Raw genomic sequence first — 21,239 nt, forward strand, 5'->3', positions numbered from 1 at the left:
ACATTTTTATTTACTCAAATTTAACAAATTTGTCTTCTAAAAACATAAATAATGTAACCGTTTTTATTTTTATTTTAACAAAATCCTATTTTCTACGTTTTTATTTGAAATTTTCTAAAAAAAAAAAAAAAAAAAATCCAATGTATTCTATTTGCGTAGGATATATTAGAGAAAATTATTTAAAATCGTCTTTTCTCTAATATTCTATTACCATTGAATAAAACTTAATATTTTAACAATCATATTATATGATATTTTAACTTTATGGTTTTACATAGCTATACCATAAATTACTATTAAAATCTATTTTCTACAGCTATATTTCATTCCTCCAGATGCAGGCTCCGTTCCTGCATGCACTGTATGGTGATTGTATTTCTCCCACAAATAAAGTTTTCTTATTTTGAATCGTCACGTCCACTTCCGGTGACAATATGGCGGATTATGATCTTACCACCAAAATCGCAAACTTTCTGGACCGGCATCTGGTTTTTCCTCTGCTGGAATTCCTTTCAGTAAAAGAGGTATATGTGTAACTTTATTTTTTGCTTCAAATGTGTGTTCTGTCATTATTTCCGTGTTAAGTACGGCATAGTTTTAACCACGTGCGCGCGTGCGGCGGTCACAATGCTTCTGCTTCACCGGCTTGTCTTGTAACTTAGTACATAAACCAGACTAAGAATAAAACAACTATCAATTAATTTAATAAAATAAGAATGTAATGTGCTACAGAGAACTGTCCATGCTTTAACAATTGTTTTTTTTTTTTAGATCTACAATGAGCATGAGCTCCTCCATGGAAAGCTGGATCTCCTCAGTGACACCAACATGGTGGACTTCGCCATGGATGTTTACAGGAACTTATTTCCGGACAAAGAAATACCCAACTGTGAGTAGTTGTGATGAGTTTTTGTTTTTCTTATTCTACTAAGGAAAATGTTTAAATGTTTACTAAAGTTTCTAATCTACAATGTGTCCCTCTTTGCAGCTCTCAGAGAGAAAAGGTACGAGGTTGTGGGCCAGTTGAAGCAACTGCAAGCTGACACAGAGCCAATTGTAAAGGTGTTTGAAGACCCAGAGACCACCAGGCAGATGCAGTCAACCAGGTAAATTTGCTCAAATATACTTGGACTGGGATGTTTTTTATGGGTACGCCACCTATATAAAGTTTATTAGATCTTGTAATTTGTGAACTGTTTCTTATCTGGATTTTAAACATTTATTGCCATAATTTTTATCCAGACCATTCCAACAAAATGTGTTTGGTTATTTTAAACAAACTATTTTAGGCAACCTTAGCCTCCATTGTTATTTTTCAGTATAGTTGTCAAATTATGTGTGTGTGGTTAAATTTTGCAGATCTTTACCAAGTATAATATATACAAGCTGTCACAATACAGAATAAATCACAAGTGCCAGAAAACAATTGAAACAAAAACGCAATATTTTAAAATATGCACGGTCAAGTAATGCTTAAATGTTTTTAAAATGGCATAGATATACCAACAAGCTACTGGGTACACGCTTCGTGGTGTATTGTGGTTGCTTTTAAATTAAAAGGGATCATCTTTCTGTACAGTACAACTTTGTGGTCACCCGTTTTTACTGGAAGAGGTCGTGGAGAATCAATTGGATTTTAATATAAATAGTAAGAGTAGATAAGTAATTTTCTCTTTAGGCATAATTAATATTTTGTTATTCTTTTAAAGCAAGTTAAGTTGCACACTTTCCTCTGGGATGGTGCATTGCGTGATGCTAGACGATACTCCAAATATAACATTTGTGGCTCTTTTTTGGATGCGCGGGTATAAGTGACATTTAATAAATGGATGGTGAGACGTCAGCAGGCATATTTAATCACAATTGGTTCATATCTAATGGAAATTGCTTTGGGGATGAGTGTATGGTTTCATTCGGCAAAGTCAGAAGAGCAGGATTCTTGTGTGTCCTGCAGTATCTTTAACAGAGGCTATTTTTTTCTCAATTTGTCTTATGCTGACTTCGCTGTAATTGAAATATTTTGGTTACACTCAGTTCTCTTGCTTTTCTTTGCTTTCTTTTGGATATACTTTTTTATGACTTTCAAATCATCACCCGCTAGCATTGACCAGTTTAGATGTTTTAGGTTTAAAATTTGGGGTTTTAGGAAGTACATTTACATGTAAAGCAGAGAATGGTATTTATTTCTGAAGAAATTATTTAGACCAGTTTAGTAAATTGGATGAAATAAATAATTAAATAGGACTGGCTCAAAAGATTAATTCATTTCTAATTCAGATATTGCCATTTTTTTTTTTAACTCTCATGATACACCCAAACAGAGCATGGATGTCAACATTTATAGTGAATAAAATATAGTATACAGTATAGTAATAGTTCCTCATACAAAAGCTGGAGTGGAGTCTAAAAAATGCTGTTACCTTCAAACCCTGCCTTGGCTAAAAAGGGACAAATCCAGTTGTTGGGTTACATTAATGTAGAAAATGGGTGTTTCTCAATGTCAAGGAAGGATCCTCGGAAGCCAGAATTTCGAGGATGCTACGTAATCGACATCCGTCAAAGAAACTGTTTCAGTGTTGAGGATTCAGTGTTTCAGTTTAAAAAATATCCCATATACAGGAAATGATGCATATGTATTGCCTTCATGCTCTCAAATTACCCATAATCCTATGCGCACGGCACTGAAAGCAGACCTTTTCACTGACATAATGACGTGCACTTGCTATCCTTTTCCATTTACGTGTTCTCCGAATGCTTAAGAGGAGCCTCGCCTAGCCTCTGAAAGAAGTGACTTGGAATTACCAGTCTTGCCAAGGAAGTATCCTTGACATTGAGAAACACCTAATGTTTATATTTGACCCAACGATGGGTTAAAACATCTCAGCATAGGTTAAATTACAACACAAGCATTAAAGGAACAGTATGTAGGATTGTGGCCAAAACTGGTATTGCAATCACAAAACGTGTGGCTAAAACTGGTACTGCAATCACACAACTGGTGGCCAATATGCTAAACGACAACATAAACATCAGTTGAGGGCTGCAACTCCACTTTTTAAATGACAATATCCTGGCCGGACCGCTTTTGTGAGTGATGTAAGTATTTGAAATGAAAATGATTTCTTAATGTCTAGTGACATTTCAGGGCCATTTAATGATTAATTGATATAAATTTCTTACATACTGTTCCTTTGAGTCTTTTTGACTAAAGTTAGAAATGCATTGTAAAGCAGACAATACATCCAAAGAAGCACTATCCTCAGAATTAGTAAAGTGTCCTATACTTTTCAGAGACTTAAAACAAACGATAATTGAATACATTAGAAATGGGATCAATGTCTTCATAATAGGTTGCATGAAATAAATGCTGATGTTGGGAAAAAGCATAATTTTTGTTTTGAGAATTGGGATCAAGTCATCTCTACAAGATGCAGAATAGGACATTAAAAATTCACATATCAATTTTTACTTTAAAATGTTTATCTTGTCAGAATTCATTGTACATTAAACATATTCTACTAGATTCTATAACCTCTGTCTCTTTGAAAAAACTTTTTTTATTCTGTTGATATATTCTGTTGAAAGTTTTTAATCAAGTTAATCCAAACATAGTTCTACAATTTTTAGATGAAATGAATTTTAAACATCTTTTCTAATCGTACTTTATTTAATTAGTTTATTCTCACCATGAAAAAAGCTTTAGAAGCTGGCATGATGTTTAAAAGAAAAAAAAAAATGCATTGGATCACTGCAAGGGCATTTACTTCATATACCCATGTTTAGCCCTATTCGGACCGGATACGTTTTACAGGGGGACCTCTGAGAAAATCGAGCTTCTCAGAGGTCCTCTGTGTTTTTAATCCCGTCCGAATCGGCCATGTCTGTGTTTTTCTCTGACGACTCTGTAAGAATTCCAGAGCAATTTACCTACTGTTTTTCACCGAACTCAGAGGTCCTCTGAGAAATTTAATCCCGTCCGGATGCAAATGTCTGTGTTTGCCTGCAATATCTTTTGAAAACGCGGTCATTTCGTGTTTTGGCCAACGTGATCTGCCGTAAGGTCTTACTAATGCGCGTATATTTTATTTCCTGAGTCCCATTCATTCAGATATGGATGTTTTTTCGCATTCGGCAAAATAAAATAACTAAATCAAGACGAGCTGAATATCAAACACTGTTAAGACTGGCCACTGTAATATCAGTAACGTTATAAGGTAAGAAACTCCGTTCAAAGTTGTTAAACTGGAACGTTAATTAATAAATTGTTATTAATCAATATTTCTTCATTTCTTTGATTTTATTATAAGCAGAAAGTTATATAAAACGTGTAGCCTCGTTACTTTAGTAGGATTTGTATATTTTATTTTGATTTGTTAAAATTAAATTAATAAATTACATGTTCTGTCATAATTTTACATTTTAAAGCAAAATGTTAAACATTACAAACACGTGTCCAGAGCACGTGCTCTTCTGCAACGCCCAAATATATGAAACAGACACTCCCATCTCTGGAATAGCCTGCATCATTTAAATCCTGTCCGAATCGGTACATAAAATCACAGACGTCCTGGGGGACACGTTGAAACTCAAACGTTGTTTGGAAAACTAATCCCGTCCGAATAGTGCTTATTTCTTGGTATGCTCTAGCTTCAGTTTATCTGTGCATCAAAATGTATTTAATACTTAAAATTATTAAACAATTCTAAGTGAGCCACTGCAATATTAATGTTTATCTTTGCATGCACTCCCAGATAGTATAGCAGCTTATTCCCATCATGTTTTGTATCACACTTTGCATGCAGGTACAGGCAGTAGCTGAAGCTGTGATCTGCAGTTGTTTAATTGCTCATTTTGACTAGTGCTAATCCAACCCCTTGCTTCCATATACTTGATCGTGCTACCAATGTGTGTTTGCGGTGTCTCCAAAGTGAGAAATCGCAGTAGGTGGTATCGCCTTTCCTAGACATCTTTAACACCAGTTTGCTTTTCTTTTCTTCTAAACATGTTTTTGTCACCGTACAGGATTAAGTTTGTGGCCTTCGAACCAGGCACAGTCTTAATTAACACAAAACTCAAATAGATGTCTGCTCTTCATTAACGAGCGACTTTGAAGTTTATCGTTCGATCGGAATATTTTGGGTTTCGGAGGGAATTTTTTTGTGTCTGGAGTTTCATAGGCCGAGACGCCACCGGGAAGTGCATATCAGGACTCGTCTTTTATTTGTCGTTTATTTGTTAATTGTTTCTATGCGTCTGTGTGTGTTTTTCTGATGTTTGCAGTGTCGCTGCCAATGTCATACATAGATCGGATGTTACAAGCAGGTGATGTCGTGTTTGGAAATCTGTCAGGGTCATTGTTAGAACATATAAAGTGAGGATGGATTCATCTTTAAAGGGCTGAGCGTGACAAACTGCTAAGCTGCTCTGAATGGCAGAGGGCCGAGTCTTCTCACGGTTCCCTCAGCACCGGTGTATTATTGACCTCCACGTGAGACTGCACCCCCACCCATGTCTATCCAGACAAGTGGTGGTGAGAATTGACAGAGTAAAGGTATAATATCCACACAGGCTGACAGCTAATAAATAGCTATGGGAGATGCTTTGTGAGTTCCAAATGCACCGCAGTCTCACATAGCCAGACTTTTGACTGCAAAAAAGGTCTGGTGCTTTTTGGAGCCATAAAAGTGTTCAGATCTCTGGTGCTTTGGCTAGGGTTTGCCAACTTGCCAGAAAAGCCATGTGATTGGCTCGCAGTGTGATCAATCGCAGTACATTAGGGGAAGGCTTATAAGAGATGTTTTGCTGGCTAATGCCATGTCATTCTCCGCAAACAATATAATGGGATTAATGGGATTTCCCATTCTAAATGTCCTTACATGTTGGGATTGTGGCTAGTTATGGAAAAATATATTGAATATGCATTGAAAACAAATCTTAGATTTTTTTTTGCTTTATCGTGTCGGAAATAAGGGTGTCGCTTCTCAGCATCTGTCGGATAACAGTATAATGGAACAGAAGCAGTACTGCAGGAGAACGCTTTTATAAACAGCCTTTGAACCTCCCCACAAATAAAATAAACTTGCATCCTCCTCTCTCTGTCTGGAACGCTCGGTGACGCACGGTTTCATTTGCCGAGTTCTTTAGAGACCGGCCACATTTGGCGGAGGTGGTCGTGCGGTTAGCATGGTTAACAGGCCCTCGGTGCCGATTGTGTTGCCAAAACTAAGTGATACACCATAACCCAAGCAGCAGTGGATGCTTTGCTCCAGCCCACCTGATGAGTTGACACTGGACGTTTGTTCCTTGTTTGTTTCTTTTCACGTTCTTTTCTTTTCATCAATTATTCAGGATTTTCGCAGGTCCTTGAAATCCTTGAAAGTTTGTGAATCTGGGGGAAAATGCTTTTTTGTATAGTTGTGTTTGACACATGAAAACGTCTCTGGTTACGTATGTAACTGTTGTTCCCTGAGAAGGGAACGAGATGCTGCGTCTCTTTTCCCATACTGTAACGCAGTCTTTGGCAATATTTCACATAGCGTATGCTATGGCTCCCACGTCCCACGCGATATACTTTCTGGCTCCCGCATCACCCTATCTTTGTCGTTAAGCCTCACCATTGGTTGAATTTGATATACACATTCAGATGCACTTACCCCTGGAGGCATCCCCAAAGTGTCACCGCAGTAACGCAGCGCGAGTTCCCTCAAAAGGGAACTGTAACAATGTATCTTAAAAGGTAACACGATGTAACCTTGCTCTCACTTGAAATGTGTCCCGACATTTAGTCCTTGAATTTGAGGGTATTGGACCTGGAAGTCCTTGAAAGGTCCTTGAATTTGAAGTTAACCAAGGTCTGGGAACCCTGCTTATTGTTGTTGTCTACAACAACTCCTTACTCTTGGTTTTAAACTTTAGTCTACCAGATGTGAATGACCCCTCATATTGTTGATGAGAAGGTGTGCTGTTATTTTTTTAAGGAGGATCCCAAGCCATATCTAGGCACCAGCATATCATTGTGATTTAGGGAAGGCTGTTTTGATTTGGGACAGTAAGCAACCACCTAGAACGTCTTATAGACCGCATAGCATTGCAGTGCCACCCACCAACGTTATCCAAGTGTGATGGAGTTGGTTATATGCACGGACAAGCACCGATGTTTGTTTTTGTCCGTTTTCCATTTTTAGTAGAGCATGAAAAGAAGGCAGAAAAAGATGGCGAGAAGATTTAACTTTATGATAGACCATGGTTTTGTGTGTGGAAGCATGTTTGCTATTTATTTTTGGGGGGTTTTGTCTTTCCTTTTAGTGTTTTTTTTTTTTAATCTCTTGTTTATCATCTGTCTAAAAAAAATCTTTTTAACATTAAACATTTGCTCTATTAAATGGTTTTGATCAAATGAAATGGGCAGGTTATTATAATTTCAAGTCTTTTCTCACAACAAAAATGGTTTTATCTTACAGGGATGGGCGTATGCTGTTCGACTATCTTGCAGAAAAGCATGGTGTAAGTACTTTTGTTGATTCCCTCACCCTTTGGATTTCCCATGACTTTTCTCTGAACCTGGTGTTGTTTTGGGGGGGCGACGGCAGGGTAGGGCCCCGAGCAAAAAAGACATTAAATGACTTCCCAAAACCTTAACTCAGTTTCGGGGATTTTATGGCTTGCAGAAATTTCTGCGGACATTTACATTCTGTGGCGAATTGTTAAGAATAAACCGAATGGCTTAAGGACCGTGGGTATGGCCTCAAGAATGCTGGGGATTCTATATTTGACTTAACGGCACTCCCCTCCCACCCCAGCATCCTGGGGCTGACCTGAGGCCTGTCCTCAGTGCACCTTCACTGCTCAGGCTCCGCTGTCTTCATGACACAATCCACAGAGACTCGCCCTCGGGAAGGCCCCTCTAGCCTTAACAACATCCGCAACAGTGTTCGAGTTTACTGTGACCACACAAACAGAGAGACATATAACACACACACACAATGAGCTCTGTGTTCAAGACGTTCTGCCAGCAAGTTTCTATTGCGTGTTTTGCAGAAACTGTCCGTCAAACAGTTGGTACAGTTTTGTCATCGCTGTTAGCTGAACTCAAGGATTGTGGTTTAAAGTGGTGGGTTTGTGGTTTAAAGGCCACCATGAAATCAAATGTGAAATTATGTGGCTTTCAGTTTATGTTTATTAGCTTTTGAAGACATTTATATGCAAGTGAACTATCAAAAGTTAACTAACCTTAGCTAAATTTAATAGTCTTTCTTTTATAGGAAGATGGACGATAATTTGATGGCTCATGTTGCACTGGGTAGATTTTTCCCCAAAAAATGTCTCTAAATTAGGAGGATGTCCCACAATTTGCAAGCAACTTGCAAGTAGAAAATTATGGTTCATTTCTAAAACACTACTAAAGCCGAATGGCAAAAACAGAGGTCAGGTTCACAGTTTTTTTTTATCTTAAAGGAATATTCCATTTTCTTAAAAGAAAAATCCAGATAATTTACTCACCACCATGTCATCCAAAATGTTGATGTCTTTCTTTGTTCAGTCGAGAAGAAATTATGTTTTTTGAGGAAAACATTGCAGGATTTTTCTAATTTTAATGGACTTTAATAGAGCCCAACATTTAATACTTAACTCAACACTTAACAGTTTTTTTCAACGGAGTTTCAAAGGACTATAAACGATCCCAAACAAGGCATAAGTGTCTTATTTAGCAAAACGATTGTCATTTTTGATAAGAAAAATAAAAAATATGCTCTTTTAAACCACAACTTCTCGTCTAGATCCGGTCGTGATGCGTCAGCGTGACCCCACGCAATACGTCAAGAGGTCACAGAGGACGAACGCGAAACTCTGCCCCAGTGTTTACTAGTGTGTTGAAAGAGGACCGTTCCTACGTTGTTGTATGTGGAATGATACTAATTAATGTCTTTGTGTCAGTTTATTGTTTACAATGGTCCGCAAATGTGCGTTTTATATATGTAACACGTGACTTCCCTACGTCACTACGCATTTACGTGGGGTCACGCTGGACTGGACCTAGACAAAAAGTTGTGGTTTAAAAGAGCATATTTTTTATTTTTCTTGTCAAAAATGACAATCGTTTCGCTAGATAAGACCCTTATGCCTCATTTGGGATCGTTTATAGTCCTTTAAAACTCCGTTGAAAAAACTGTTAAGTGTTAAGTATTAAATGTTGGGCTCTATTAAAGTCCATTAAAATTAGAAAAATCCTTCAATGTTTTCCTCAAAAAACATAATTTCTTCTCGACTGAACAAAGAAAGACATCAACATTTTGGATTTCATGGTCTATTTTTAGTTTGTTTTAATTAAGATTAAAAAAAGATAACTGAAAAGCTTACCATTTATAAACATTACAAAATGTTATATTATAAAAATTATACTTTTTTTTTTTTACAAAAATATGACCGTGGCTAAAATCTCATAATCTAATTAAGTTTAATTTCACATTGAATGTAATTTTTGTCATGACCTTGCGTTGTGAATATTAAAGATATTAAGGGTTTTACAGAATGTTCTTTACGTTATTTTGGATAATTTTATTATTTAGGATAAAGAAATGGGAAAGAAAAAATATGTGCATGACCATATTAAGATAAATATAAAAATTAACCCGTTAACTAGTGCTGTCCTGTGAGTTGGACACCTAAGTTTACTTCAATATTTTTCATGTAAATGTTAATCTATTACGACAAACTATATATTGTTGGAAAGGTCTAAGAATGTGTTTTCATATTTCAAAACCTTTTAGCAGTAATAATGATGCATTAACTGTCATTTATTAATTTCTTACAAAAGTATGCGGCAAATCAACCCAAACCTCAGTTTTTTGATAATTTTATGTATTAAAAATAATACTATATTGCATTTTTATTTATTACAAATAAATGTAAACTGCTATAAAAATATATTTTCATCTCCAGACACTTCCGTAAAAAAACGTTAAAGTGTCTTCTTTAAAACAAGACCAAAATTAGGCTTCTAGACCAAAAAATGCCAGAGTTATATATTTTTAACTGTGCCAGTTAAAGGGTAAATGGTGCATGTTGGTTTAAATGACATTTGGGGCAGGTATTTCAGTGAATAATTACCGTATATAGGAATTGTTTGCTATATAAATTTTAGGATTTTCAGAGAGGTTTTCAAAACCTGATGAAACCTAAATGACTTCCAATTACAATTGAACTTTTTCTGCCTTTCCTTGCAGTTCCGCCAGGAGTACTTGGACACCTTGTACCGATACGCCAAATTCCAGTACGAGTGTGGGAACTACTCGGGTGCAGCGGAGTACCTCTACTTCTTCAGAGTCTTGGTATGTGTTTAACCACGCCCCTGCCTTTAACAGATGACAGTTTTCTGCGCTTAGACATTCCCAGTATGGCAATTTAAAAAGGTCTTCTTTTCATCATGACACCCTTTCATTTTCTTCTTCACAGATTGATGTCATTTAATGCATTCTTGTTTAATATGCTCTTGTCTAATGGACAAACAGTTTAACTTTGATGGAGAGCTCCCCTGTGAGTGTTAATTAAGGCAAAGCCCCCCTCCTTTGAGAGTTTGAATTATTTGTATTATTATTATTATCGCTTAAGATGGTTCTCTTAAGTTTAGTATGAGACTGCCAAATGCAATGAGTTATGAACATTACACATGCACTTAACTTTGTGGTTTCAAGTGGAGATCAGTCACTCACAGGTAAATTTTTCTAAAGTTAGGATCCAAAAAACGTCAGGCTTTTATTATGAATTATAGTTATTTATTTATCTATTGCTTTGCTTGTTTTTAAACAGTCAACTTTTTAACAGCTTTTTTTTCTAAACACCTGATCTTTAATTAGTTTTAAAGTGTCATGCTTTAGTAAATTCCTTGTCACTGAGGAGAACTTCAAGACCACGGTTAGAAGTTGTTCCTGGGCCAAGTGCTCAGTGGCAGACCTCCATAGGTTTTTGGGTTTATGGACAGAGCTGCTTCCCATAGATTAGTGGTGGGCTTGATCACTTTTGGTCTACCTACAGAGTTCCCACGGGTCCTTGAAATCCTTGAGAAAGTTTGTAAATATGGGGGGGGGGGATTCAAGACCCTGGGAAGTTTTTGAAAATATGCATAGATACAGGTCATTGAAAGTGCTTGAGTCTATTTTATGCAAAACGTTTTCTGAAAAAAAAATCCAGATTATTCCCTGTGTGTAATGTAGGATAATATCATAAGAATTCTAGACTTTAAGCACACGTGCTAAACTGTTCGTTTTAAATGCTTATATCTTCTGTATGCGAATGTTGATTCATACCAAAATGCTTTTTTGCACAGTTGTGTTTGACACATGAAAACGTCATGGGTTACGTATGTAACTGTTGATCCCTGAGAAGGGAACGAGACGCTGTGTCTCCCTTGCCATGCTTCCTGCGTCCCTGTAATGCTGTCTTTGGCAATATTTCAGATAGAGATATACTTCCTGGCTCCCGCGTTACCCTGTCTTTGACATTAAGCGTCACCATTGGTTGAATTTGATATACGCATTCAAACACACTTACCCCTGGATGCATCCCCATATTGTCACTGCAATGACGCAGAGCCAGTTCCCTCAAAAGGGAACTGTAACAATGTATCATAAAAGGTAACACGATGTAAACTTGCTCTCACTTGAAATGTGTCCCCACATTTAGTCCTTGAATTTGAGGGTATTGGACCTGAAAAGTCCTTGAAAGGTCCTTGAATTTGAAGTTAACTAAGGTGTGGGAACCCTGTACCTAGTTTTGCAAGAGTTAAATATTATTCAACATTTTAAATATTAGATTTATTTTTAAATTTGACTTTGCATTACTTATTGCATTTTTTTATGAAGATTTTATTTAGAAAAGATAAATAACAAAGCTTTTAACTGGGTTTGCACAGCATGGGTCACATACTTTACTATTGTTTCCGCAAGATATGTGTTTGTTTTTCAGCTGAACATCTGAATTGGTCATTTCATCTGTAAATGCAGCCCAGAATGCACACTGACACACACACGCACGAGTCCTGTGCTTTGTTGAAGGACTCCTTGTCTACTTTTTTTCTGTGTTGTTGTCTAGAAAAAGATCCGGTTGATGATGCACCGAGGACCTTAGATTAAATAATTTTCACCAGTGGAATACTTTTGGAATCGGATAATACCAAAGTAGGTTTGTGGGGGAAGATAATTGCAGTTCACGGAGAGTACTGGCAGTATCCACGTTACACATGCGTACTCCTTATTTCCTCTATAAACAAAGAGCTCATTGCTTGGGCTCTGGTGTTTGTGGCTTCTCTCCCACTGCCTGTAGAAATGAGTGAAAGATGAACTTACGGGTGAAAGTGGCCGGACGCTTGGTGCTCAGTGCTGCGCTGTATAGCTAGTAGATGGGTCGTGGGGGGGTGGGTGTTGTGGGGAAATGACGGCTGGGAACGAACAAATTGACCCTCTCTTTTCTCTCTGGTCACACTGTGTGGAGGTAGTCCAGTGTCTTGAAGAGAGGTGCCCATTGTCACCGCTGCCCTGGGCCAAGAGTGTTGCGAGAGGCTCCACGGCCGGCTAAGTTATCGGACTCCTCCGCCGTAGTGTGTTTCTCACGTAACCACGTAGCTTGCCTGAATGGAATGCGCTATTATTTCTTCAGATCGCCAGACAGACCTGCTCTCACGTATGATTCATGCAGCCAAAATTGTGTCGTAAAAAAGCCAAACATTTGCAAAGCAATACTGTGTCACTGTGGCAACAAGTCATTGACAAAAAAAACTTTTTTAGTTTTGAAGAGGTAAGAATGCGACTTAATTTTAAGATTTGTTGTTTAACTGCGAGTTGTCATGTTTCCCATTTGTAAACAATTTGCCGAATCAGTCATGCTGTTTGTTTTTCCTTTGTTTATTTGTTTGTTGTGTCCCCGTGGTTTTCATGGGAGCTGAGGGAAAGGCAGTCGACGAGCCTTGAATTGCACCCTTCAGTGCTCGTGTTTTTGCATATTTGTAAGAAAAGGCTATAAGGACATGCGTCTGTGCCTTCCTCAATGTTATCATGCACCTCTGTCTTTTTGACTCAAGTATTTATTTACGCAATTAGGAGGAGCTACGACAAAAAAAGTCTTTTCTAAACCGAGCACATCAAAGTATGTAAGACCTCAGCCATTATTGTTTACTCCATTGCTGCTGAGTGTAAATAAACCAGAATGTCTCAAAACAGCTATGCTGCTTTTTGTTTTTTTCCACGGACTTGTAGTATTATGAAATCTTCGAAGTGTTATTTTTTTTTTCATTTCAATACCTTTGGTTTGCATCATCATGGATACACGGAAAATGCGCGAATGGGTTTAATCATTCAGGAATAGCTGCCCCATCTTTTTCTTCTCCATTGTATTCCATATCTATTCCTCTTCTGTAGGTCATGCTGTGCCTCCCATCTCCTCAAGTGCCTCCTCGCATGGGAGAGGTTGGCCTCTAGAACCTTTCTAACGTGGGAAACGTTGCTGCCATTTAACGGAGGAAGCCAGGCTTGCAAAATCCAGACCCAAGGTCCTGTTACAGTGAGGGCCCGGTGCGAAAAGAGCAACTTATTCATATCATCTGTTAATGCAGGGATTGGATGTTGAGTATAAAGATTGAGTGTCTCGTCGGATCCCCGGCACAGTAAATTTATTGTTGCTGGTCAGTCAGTGAAAATGTGCCGTTTCAGAAGGCAGTGAAAAGTCAAGGTAACTCGTGGAAAAACCCAGGTATTAAAACTATTCTTGCATGGCCACACTGCTGAAAGCCTGTCAGTGTGCAGAGAGCTCCCATAATGACATGGATGTTCGCCAAATGTAGCAAGCAGGGACTTCCAGGAAAAAAAGAAACAAACACTTTAAGAAATGAAACGTTGACCTTTATATTGGCAACAAAGATGGCTTTTTCCTCTGGTTCTCCCCTGAGTTGAGATCTCATGAGTTTTTGGGCTTGAAAGCCATTTAGATCCATCCAACTTTTGCTAGTCTTGATCAAAGTACTTCTCTGTTTTAAGTGGATGGGTAGTTGCGTCTTCACTGTGTTTATTTTTAAGCTGTTCCATGCAACTGTCTTGCACTACGCACATATTACTTTCTTGGCAGTGGAATATTAAGCAAATGGGATGTTTTGGTTAACATTCCATTTACCCATCTGTTTGTTTATATAGTACAAGTTCTACATCCCTTTAAGACACCGTGGTACTTGAGAAGTGCCGTTTTCTATGTTGTCACATTTCCAGTAGAAATAGGAAGGTTGAGCAGAATCTCATCTTTTTTATGACTAATGTCAGATAGCTTTAGCTCCATCATAAAAAAAGCACAGTCATTTACTACTCGCTGTTTTGTGGCAGGTGGTATTAGGGAAAGGAATATTCTTTTGAATAAAAATATGCATGGTGCTGCTAGCCTGGCTAACACCAGACCAGTCTCATAGATAATCGTATTTGAGGCGTGGTTTACAAATGTCAAGAGCCGTTTATTGGGCACTATCAAATGTGTCTGTACGTAGCTCATAGCCAATGGTTTCAATTATACCATATGACGTATGTATAGCGACATAAATTCAAATGTAAACAACTTTATCGGTACTTGCACAACTAAACCGGTAGCTGTATAATAATATTGAAAGGAACATAATTTAGTGGCACTGTGACAACCACAGTACAGGCATAATGACAATATGATATTAATAAATACCACTTACCATTTATAGGTTAATTGTATAAGTTATATGCCTAGCAGGTTGGTCCTATAAAACTCTGTGGCTTTCATGCCTTGCCTTATCCAAACATCCTTCTTGGATACGAAATTGTTTAACACCAAAAGTTGCTCACTTTTTATATAAACTTGCATTCAAAACAACTTGGAACACTATCTAAGGCTGCTTTAAAAATGAACTTTGCGTCTGCTCCCACGTTGGATAAACAAAACTGCTTCGGTATGTCGCATAGATGTCGTCATCGTCTTGCTGCCCCCTCCCCGTTCTGTGATTGGTTCCCTATTTCAGCGTCCATATTTTCCATGCTAGACTTGCAGCGTGAATAAATTTGCGCGTAAGGCAGCATGGGGAAACCCATAGCATATGCTGCGTTCCAGAGCCCATCCAAACCAGTGGGACGTGGGACTTATCCTACCTCCAACTAGGAAAAGTGCACTGGAATGCCTGTCGAAGTGGAACCTCCTACCGGCGAACTCGGGGGAGTTTGACCTACCCCGACTTCAGAAAATGAAGTCGGAGGATAATGGCGGCGCCCATAAATCGCGTCGTCGTCAGAGGAAATCTTCAAGGAATAGACTATAAATTGTACTTCTCTGCTTGTAGGGTTGTTTTAGACACTGTAATTTTAACACAACTTGTTTTTTTTATATTATGGCGTGAAATTATGTCGTTATTATCTGTTAGCATTAGTGGTGCAACGGATCGCAGTTGATCCGTGATCCGTACGGATCACGACCCACGGTTCGGCTCGCATGTGATTCGCGGATTAATACGCAAATTTAAATAGGGAAAGTTTATAATTTGTAAGTGTTATAAAGGTTTGCAAATGTTAACATTCAAGTGATTTTAAACAGTTTAACTGCAAAACGGCGCTAAAGTGATCAGTTTACTTTACGCACAAACGCACGCGTGCGGTTAAATGCGTCCGGTCCAGCTCGAGTCAGACGTAATCATCCTTCAAAGATCAGAACTCTTGATGTTTAAATTTCAGAGAGTTGCGCTACTCTCTCTCATACTGTAGTGTATTAAAATACATTTGGCTAATAGAGCAATGAAAAACAACGTAACGTTTTTATGTGGGACGACTGTAATGCTGCGCCGTCTGTAATTCACCCTTTGTCTGTGTCTTTGCGCTCGTTTAAGGGGACTCAGTAGTGCACAAACAGAGAGATGCAGTCTGTGCACATTTGGTCTTAAAGAGACAGTAAGCTCAATTGACCTACTTAAGTCTGTGTCATTAATGTTAATCAAACAACCCAAGACAAAGAGAAAATCACTTCTGAAGCTTTAAAAAAATAATAATTACATTTAATTAATACAATAAATGCAATGTTATTATTCATTTGATTTCTGTAACTAATGATTTTAGACTTTACTTAATGTGCAACCTTGTTCTTTTTATAAATGTTTGTAATTTCTTGATTTGTTATTAGAATTTTCCCATACTTTTTTTTTGCTGATCCGAAAAATGATCCGATCCGTGCCTCAAAATCCGTAATGTGATCCGAACCGTGAGTTTTGTGACCCGTTGCACCCCTAGTTAGCATGAAAATACGGTAAAAGTATACCAAGTTACTTAGCGACATGCAGCGCTTTCATATAATGGCCCCAGAACACTTTGTAAAGATGTTTAACTTGATGTTTTACTGTAGTGTGAACTGCACAGTTCAGACTGACGTTTAAAAGTCATGTAGTCTTTACGAGCCTTAAGAAGATCGGTCGGTCGTCCATGTTTTCTGTTTACGTTCCACTTCAAATGCCTGGAACGCTTTGAAGTAGGAGCTAGGACACTTCAGGAAGGATAAGTCCCACGTCCCACTGGTTTGGATGGGCTCTGGAACGCAGCAATAGTGCAGGATGACTCATCAATATTTATGATCCATTTTCCCATAAGTGAGATACTGTACATTTTGAATGCATATATCCTAATGACCTCCTAATGAGCTAATAGACATTGACTTAAAGCCACAAAACTCAAATTTCATTTTCATTGGGTCTTCAACCTTTAATAATTTGCACTTGTCTACTCTTGTTGTAAATGTATAAGGAGAATAGAGGCAGAGTAGAAGAGGCTGCGTCCGTAGTAAGATGTGATTGTATTCGTATAATGCACTGCAGCACGGTAGTGAAAAACATGGTATTAGTGTTTTTGCGGGCACTTCAAATACCGTGAAGAAGATTGTGCATTATCTTTTCCTTAGATCAGTAAAAAAAAAAAAACACTGCGTGTATGCTGCGTCAGTCATACGCACATGCACTCTGAAGTAAACAGTCAGGTAAAGGGAGGAGTGTTGCAGACAATTTATCCCATTACTAAAAAGATAAAGTTTAAGGTATGAAAACCACATAGAAAAATAGCCAAACTAAGATGCCAACGTATTGGCAACACATGGATTATTGCAATTTGCATTCCCCGGAGTTAACTAGAGGTCCACTAGCCCGGGATGCACTGCACGATTTTTGGTTGTGCCAGATGAAGGATTGCAAGCGTGAAACAATCGTCTCGATTTCTGTGATCATGGCTCTTTATTGGTGGTCTGATGTCGTACAGTGAGAGAGGTTCAAAGACTGCAGTTTTCCCAGTCTTGCGACCAAAGACAGGGTCAGAAATTCAGCGTGATCAACGCACAGTGTGTTTGCTGCTAAGACCAGCGTACCGGTATTTGTTTACCAGTAGCGCATGCTGATGACATTGCGTTAATGGGAGTCTTTGGATGGCAAAAATTGTGCAATGTATACCGGGATTAAAATACACTAATCTGCTAATAGCATGTGGCATAGTTAATGTTTGCAATGTGGCAGAACAAACGCAACACAATCCTATTCAAATGTCTATTAAGCCGTATTAGCTTTTCTACGGCATGCTATCTATCAATTACTGCAAGATGGAAATTTAATACCGATACATGACAAGTTCTTGCATGTCACTACAACTTTGCCATTGCGTTAGGATTGCAAAGGTTATGATTTTGATCCCCACCAAGCGTGCCACACAAGCCCTGAAAGGTGAAGCCAAAGCCATCCAGTGACTGGTCCCAGTATAGGTCATAAACCCCGCCTCACCCATGTAATTTAATGGGACTTGAGACCAACTTAACAATTTAATTACACTTCAATTATCTTTTTTCGGAAGCTGGTTTCTGTCATTTACTGTAGTTTTTATCACCCTGATGTAAATTCAAGTGTTTGTTTTTAAAACAAGTTTGTTTTTAGTTAGTTATTTAAAGGCGCTCTAAGCGAATCTGCGAGACGTCACTTTTTGTTGATGTTTAAACTGTTTTCAAACAAACAGAGCGTAGCTAACTCCTCCCCCTCCCTTCCGTGCTTTCATGAACGCGCCCAACCCCCACCCCCAAATCCTTCTTGTAGTTTATTGGCAGGAACACTTAGTTTTGTTTCGTGGTGCTAGGTTTACCACTTTGTTTATATTGAAGTTTGTAGAGCCTGGGCTGTCTACAGAGATCGCATTTTTTTACAGTTTGATTAGCGGACAGGCAGCAAGCAGAAAGTGAGATGTTTGCTTATGTAACAAAAAATGTTTTATGGTCTAAAACGCGTGAATTCGCTTAGAGCACCTTTAATGTTGTAAAAACGGTGGTGTCACGTCTTGATTGACAGCTGTGATATGCATATTCTGCCAGAGCGAAGGCGGGGCCTTGAATTTGCTCACTACTGCGCAGGAATGGTCCCGAAATCGCTACTTCGCAGACTCCAGACCCAAGATGTCAGCGCCTTATCGGGACACTGGCGGCATCACTTTTTACCAGTGGAAGAAAGCAAATGGGCATCGTCCATCTTTTTTTTACAGTCAATGATCCCCACACATACTGGTAATTAAATGCACTGTAGGCCAGGGGCTGGATTTAAAACACATTTTGAATTCTCAAAAAAGCTTCTTAAGGGGCCAGTCACCGCAAAAGCGTTTATGGCAGTTGCAGGCGCCTTTTTTGAATGATATTCTATGGGCAGGGAGCGTTTTGCGCTGTTTATGCGCACTGAGTGCCTTGCGGTTTTTGCCGCCGGCCACAGCACATGCCTTTGAAGGAACGCTGAGAACGGAAAAGTGCCCGACGTCATTCGCGTCTTTCCATTGTCCAATCGAATGAGGGGAGAGGCGGGCCTTACGTTGTGGTGAGGGATGTTTACAGTTGCTTTGAAGAACCGGACACCACTCGCTCACTCTCTCCTGCGTGTTTTTGCACCTCTCATCCTCAAATGAGGTCAGAGCAAGTGCCCTCTTTTTAATGTTTCTGCTAATATGACAGTTAACAGCAAAAGAGCGCTCACACTTCAATATTTGATTGACAAGACAGCTGACTCGGTGGTTGCTTAGCAATATAAAAAGCCGCGTCGCACTGCTCTTTTTAAAAAAAGACAGTGCGGCGCGCCTTGCGTTTCGAAGCATTTAAAGCGTGGTTGGTGTGATTAGCCCCTACAAAAAAAATTTTCTCTTAAGAATGTTCATAAGAAAAAATTTAAATAAAAAAAGTCTTAGCATTTTAAAGTTATGATAACCTCCCAGTAGTCTTAAATCTCAAAATGTAAGATTTTTATTAGCTTGAGAAAAAAGAATGTTTTTGTGAATCCGGCCCCAGTTTCCTAACTTCCTGGGCAGTGGCCATCCCAGCCTCTCCATTTTTTCGAGTTTCTGACCATAGCTCACCTCTCTTAATCACACAGAGATACCTCAGCATCTCTCCAACCTGTAACAGATTATCTCCTGGTTGTGTTTGTTTTCAGCTTTTAAGACATAATTTAAAAGAGCAGCTTGGGTTCCTTTTTGAATGGTCCATGTTAAATTACATTCATATTTCCACACAATAACCCATGCCAGTATCTTTCTGGGCTTTCATAACTTAATTCCACAGGATGTTTTCCTTTTGCGCTAAATAGTCAGGAGATTATCACAATTACTAGTTAATCAAGTTATCTAAACATTATTTCCAAGGGCCTGTTTCTGCTTAAACAGACAGAGTCTTATTGGCTTCTGCTGGTAGTAGCGGCAGAACCAAACGAGATCGGTTGCAGCGCTTACTGACATGCCCAGTTTTTTATTTGTCCAGAGACCTCCTCACCGTATCAGATACTCAGCAAAGCTGTTCTCACTTACCCAACAGACACATCTCTATCCATCCTCATCCGTTTTTAGTTTTTAGCCTGTGACTCGGGTTCGATTGGTCGAGGCCTAACGTCTGGACCTCATTCTCTCACTCCTCCGTGAAAAGACACTTTGATTACCGTTCCTCCACTCGGGTCCTGTCCACATCGCAGGACTGATCAAAGACCCCAGACATGTGTTAGGGCCAGTAACGGGGGCCGCGGCAGTAGCAGCACACATCATTAAAGACCCTCACCGAAGGCAAAGCCAATGCATTGAGGTCACCCCAAGTTCACGTTAGCTTCGGTAAGCTTTTCTTTCCTACTGAATCTAGGCGACTGTTCTCCACCCCTACCGAAAGAGTGACTTTAGTTGTGAAGTTTAAAGAGTTGTTCTTCGTGTGACTCAGTCCTCTTTCATCTTTTGATGTGACCCTCCTTTCCCCAGAGATAGCATTTGACCCCAGGCTAGTTAAGGAGCACTTGTTTAACTTACGTAATTATTTCCCAGTAATGTCAGAGACATGTTGCCCTTTAACCCTTGACCCTTGTTTGAGGACCCCTCTGACCTAAAAACTAGCATTTGCATGCTTCTGTAAAGTGTTTTTGGCGTTTAAGCATTTGCTGTAAAACTTATGGATACTTGTCAATGTCATTATAAATCTTGAGAGATTAGTTATAGTAGTTTCGTAATAGTTTTTTGGGGCGTGAATGACTCGGATGTCCTTACTAATGGGAGATGCAGAAAATTTGCGGAGAGCTGTTTGTGTGTGGCAAAGCGGTGGCTTAATCATAAAATACAGCAAATGAGGTTTTATAAAAAGCTAAACAGTCTTTCAGGATTCATTTCTTTTTCCCTTTCGAGCTCCCTTCCCGAAGATGACATAGTTTAATCCGCTTATCCACTGTAAATAAATAAAGAAGTTACTCCGGCGAGCTGCCTCCACAGTGTTGCCAAGAGCGCTTAAACAGTATGTTTGCAGCAGTAGGAAAAGATATGATATGATATATTTAAAAATGAAAAGATACTCAAGTCTGTGGTATTGGGATCAAGTGCCACCTTACCACAAGAATTGCATGTTTTCTTTGACACAAACCTAATCGTTTTGCAAAGTCTGCTAGGGGTCTTAAAACTTTCGTTTCCAGTATGAATATGTATGGTGTAAAATGATTCGAGTGTTTACTAATGTTTTTATAGTGGTTGAATTATGTGTATGTCTCTGTGCAGGTTCCATCCACCGACAGGAACGCGCTGAACTCTCTGTGGGGCAAACTGGCCTCCGAGATCCTGATGCAAAACTGGGAAGCTGCCATGGAGGACCTCACCCGCCTGAGGGAGACTATCGATAACAATGTAATGCCCCGCCACTCAGAATTCAATACTGCACTCATATTCTCTTACATAGGCTATAAT

At 38.9% G+C, this 21,239-nt stretch overlaps 1 protein-coding gene across 1 annotated transcript in view; it reads left to right on the plus strand.

Moving 5' to 3' along the window:
- Positions 1–370: 370 nt before the first annotated feature.
- The window catches only part of eif3ea (eukaryotic translation initiation factor 3, subunit E, a), a 47,341-nt gene continuing 26,472 nt past the window's right edge, over positions 371–21,239 (plus strand). Inside the window, exons 1-6 of the mRNA XM_065298535.2 lie at positions 371–524; positions 772–889; positions 989–1,106; positions 7,461–7,503; positions 10,224–10,328; positions 21,054–21,179. Of these exons, the coding sequence (XP_065154607.1) occupies positions 435–524; positions 772–889; positions 989–1,106; positions 7,461–7,503; positions 10,224–10,328; positions 21,054–21,179 (600 nt within the window). The 5' untranslated portion in view covers positions 371–434. The remainder of the gene's footprint in view (positions 525–771; positions 890–988; positions 1,107–7,460; positions 7,504–10,223; positions 10,329–21,053; positions 21,180–21,239) is intronic.

Source organism: Paramisgurnus dabryanus, chromosome 13 (assembly GCF_030506205.2).
Source record: "Paramisgurnus dabryanus chromosome 13, PD_genome_1.1, whole genome shotgun sequence".
NCBI classification, from domain to species: domain Eukaryota; kingdom Metazoa; phylum Chordata; class Actinopteri; order Cypriniformes; family Cobitidae; genus Paramisgurnus; species Paramisgurnus dabryanus.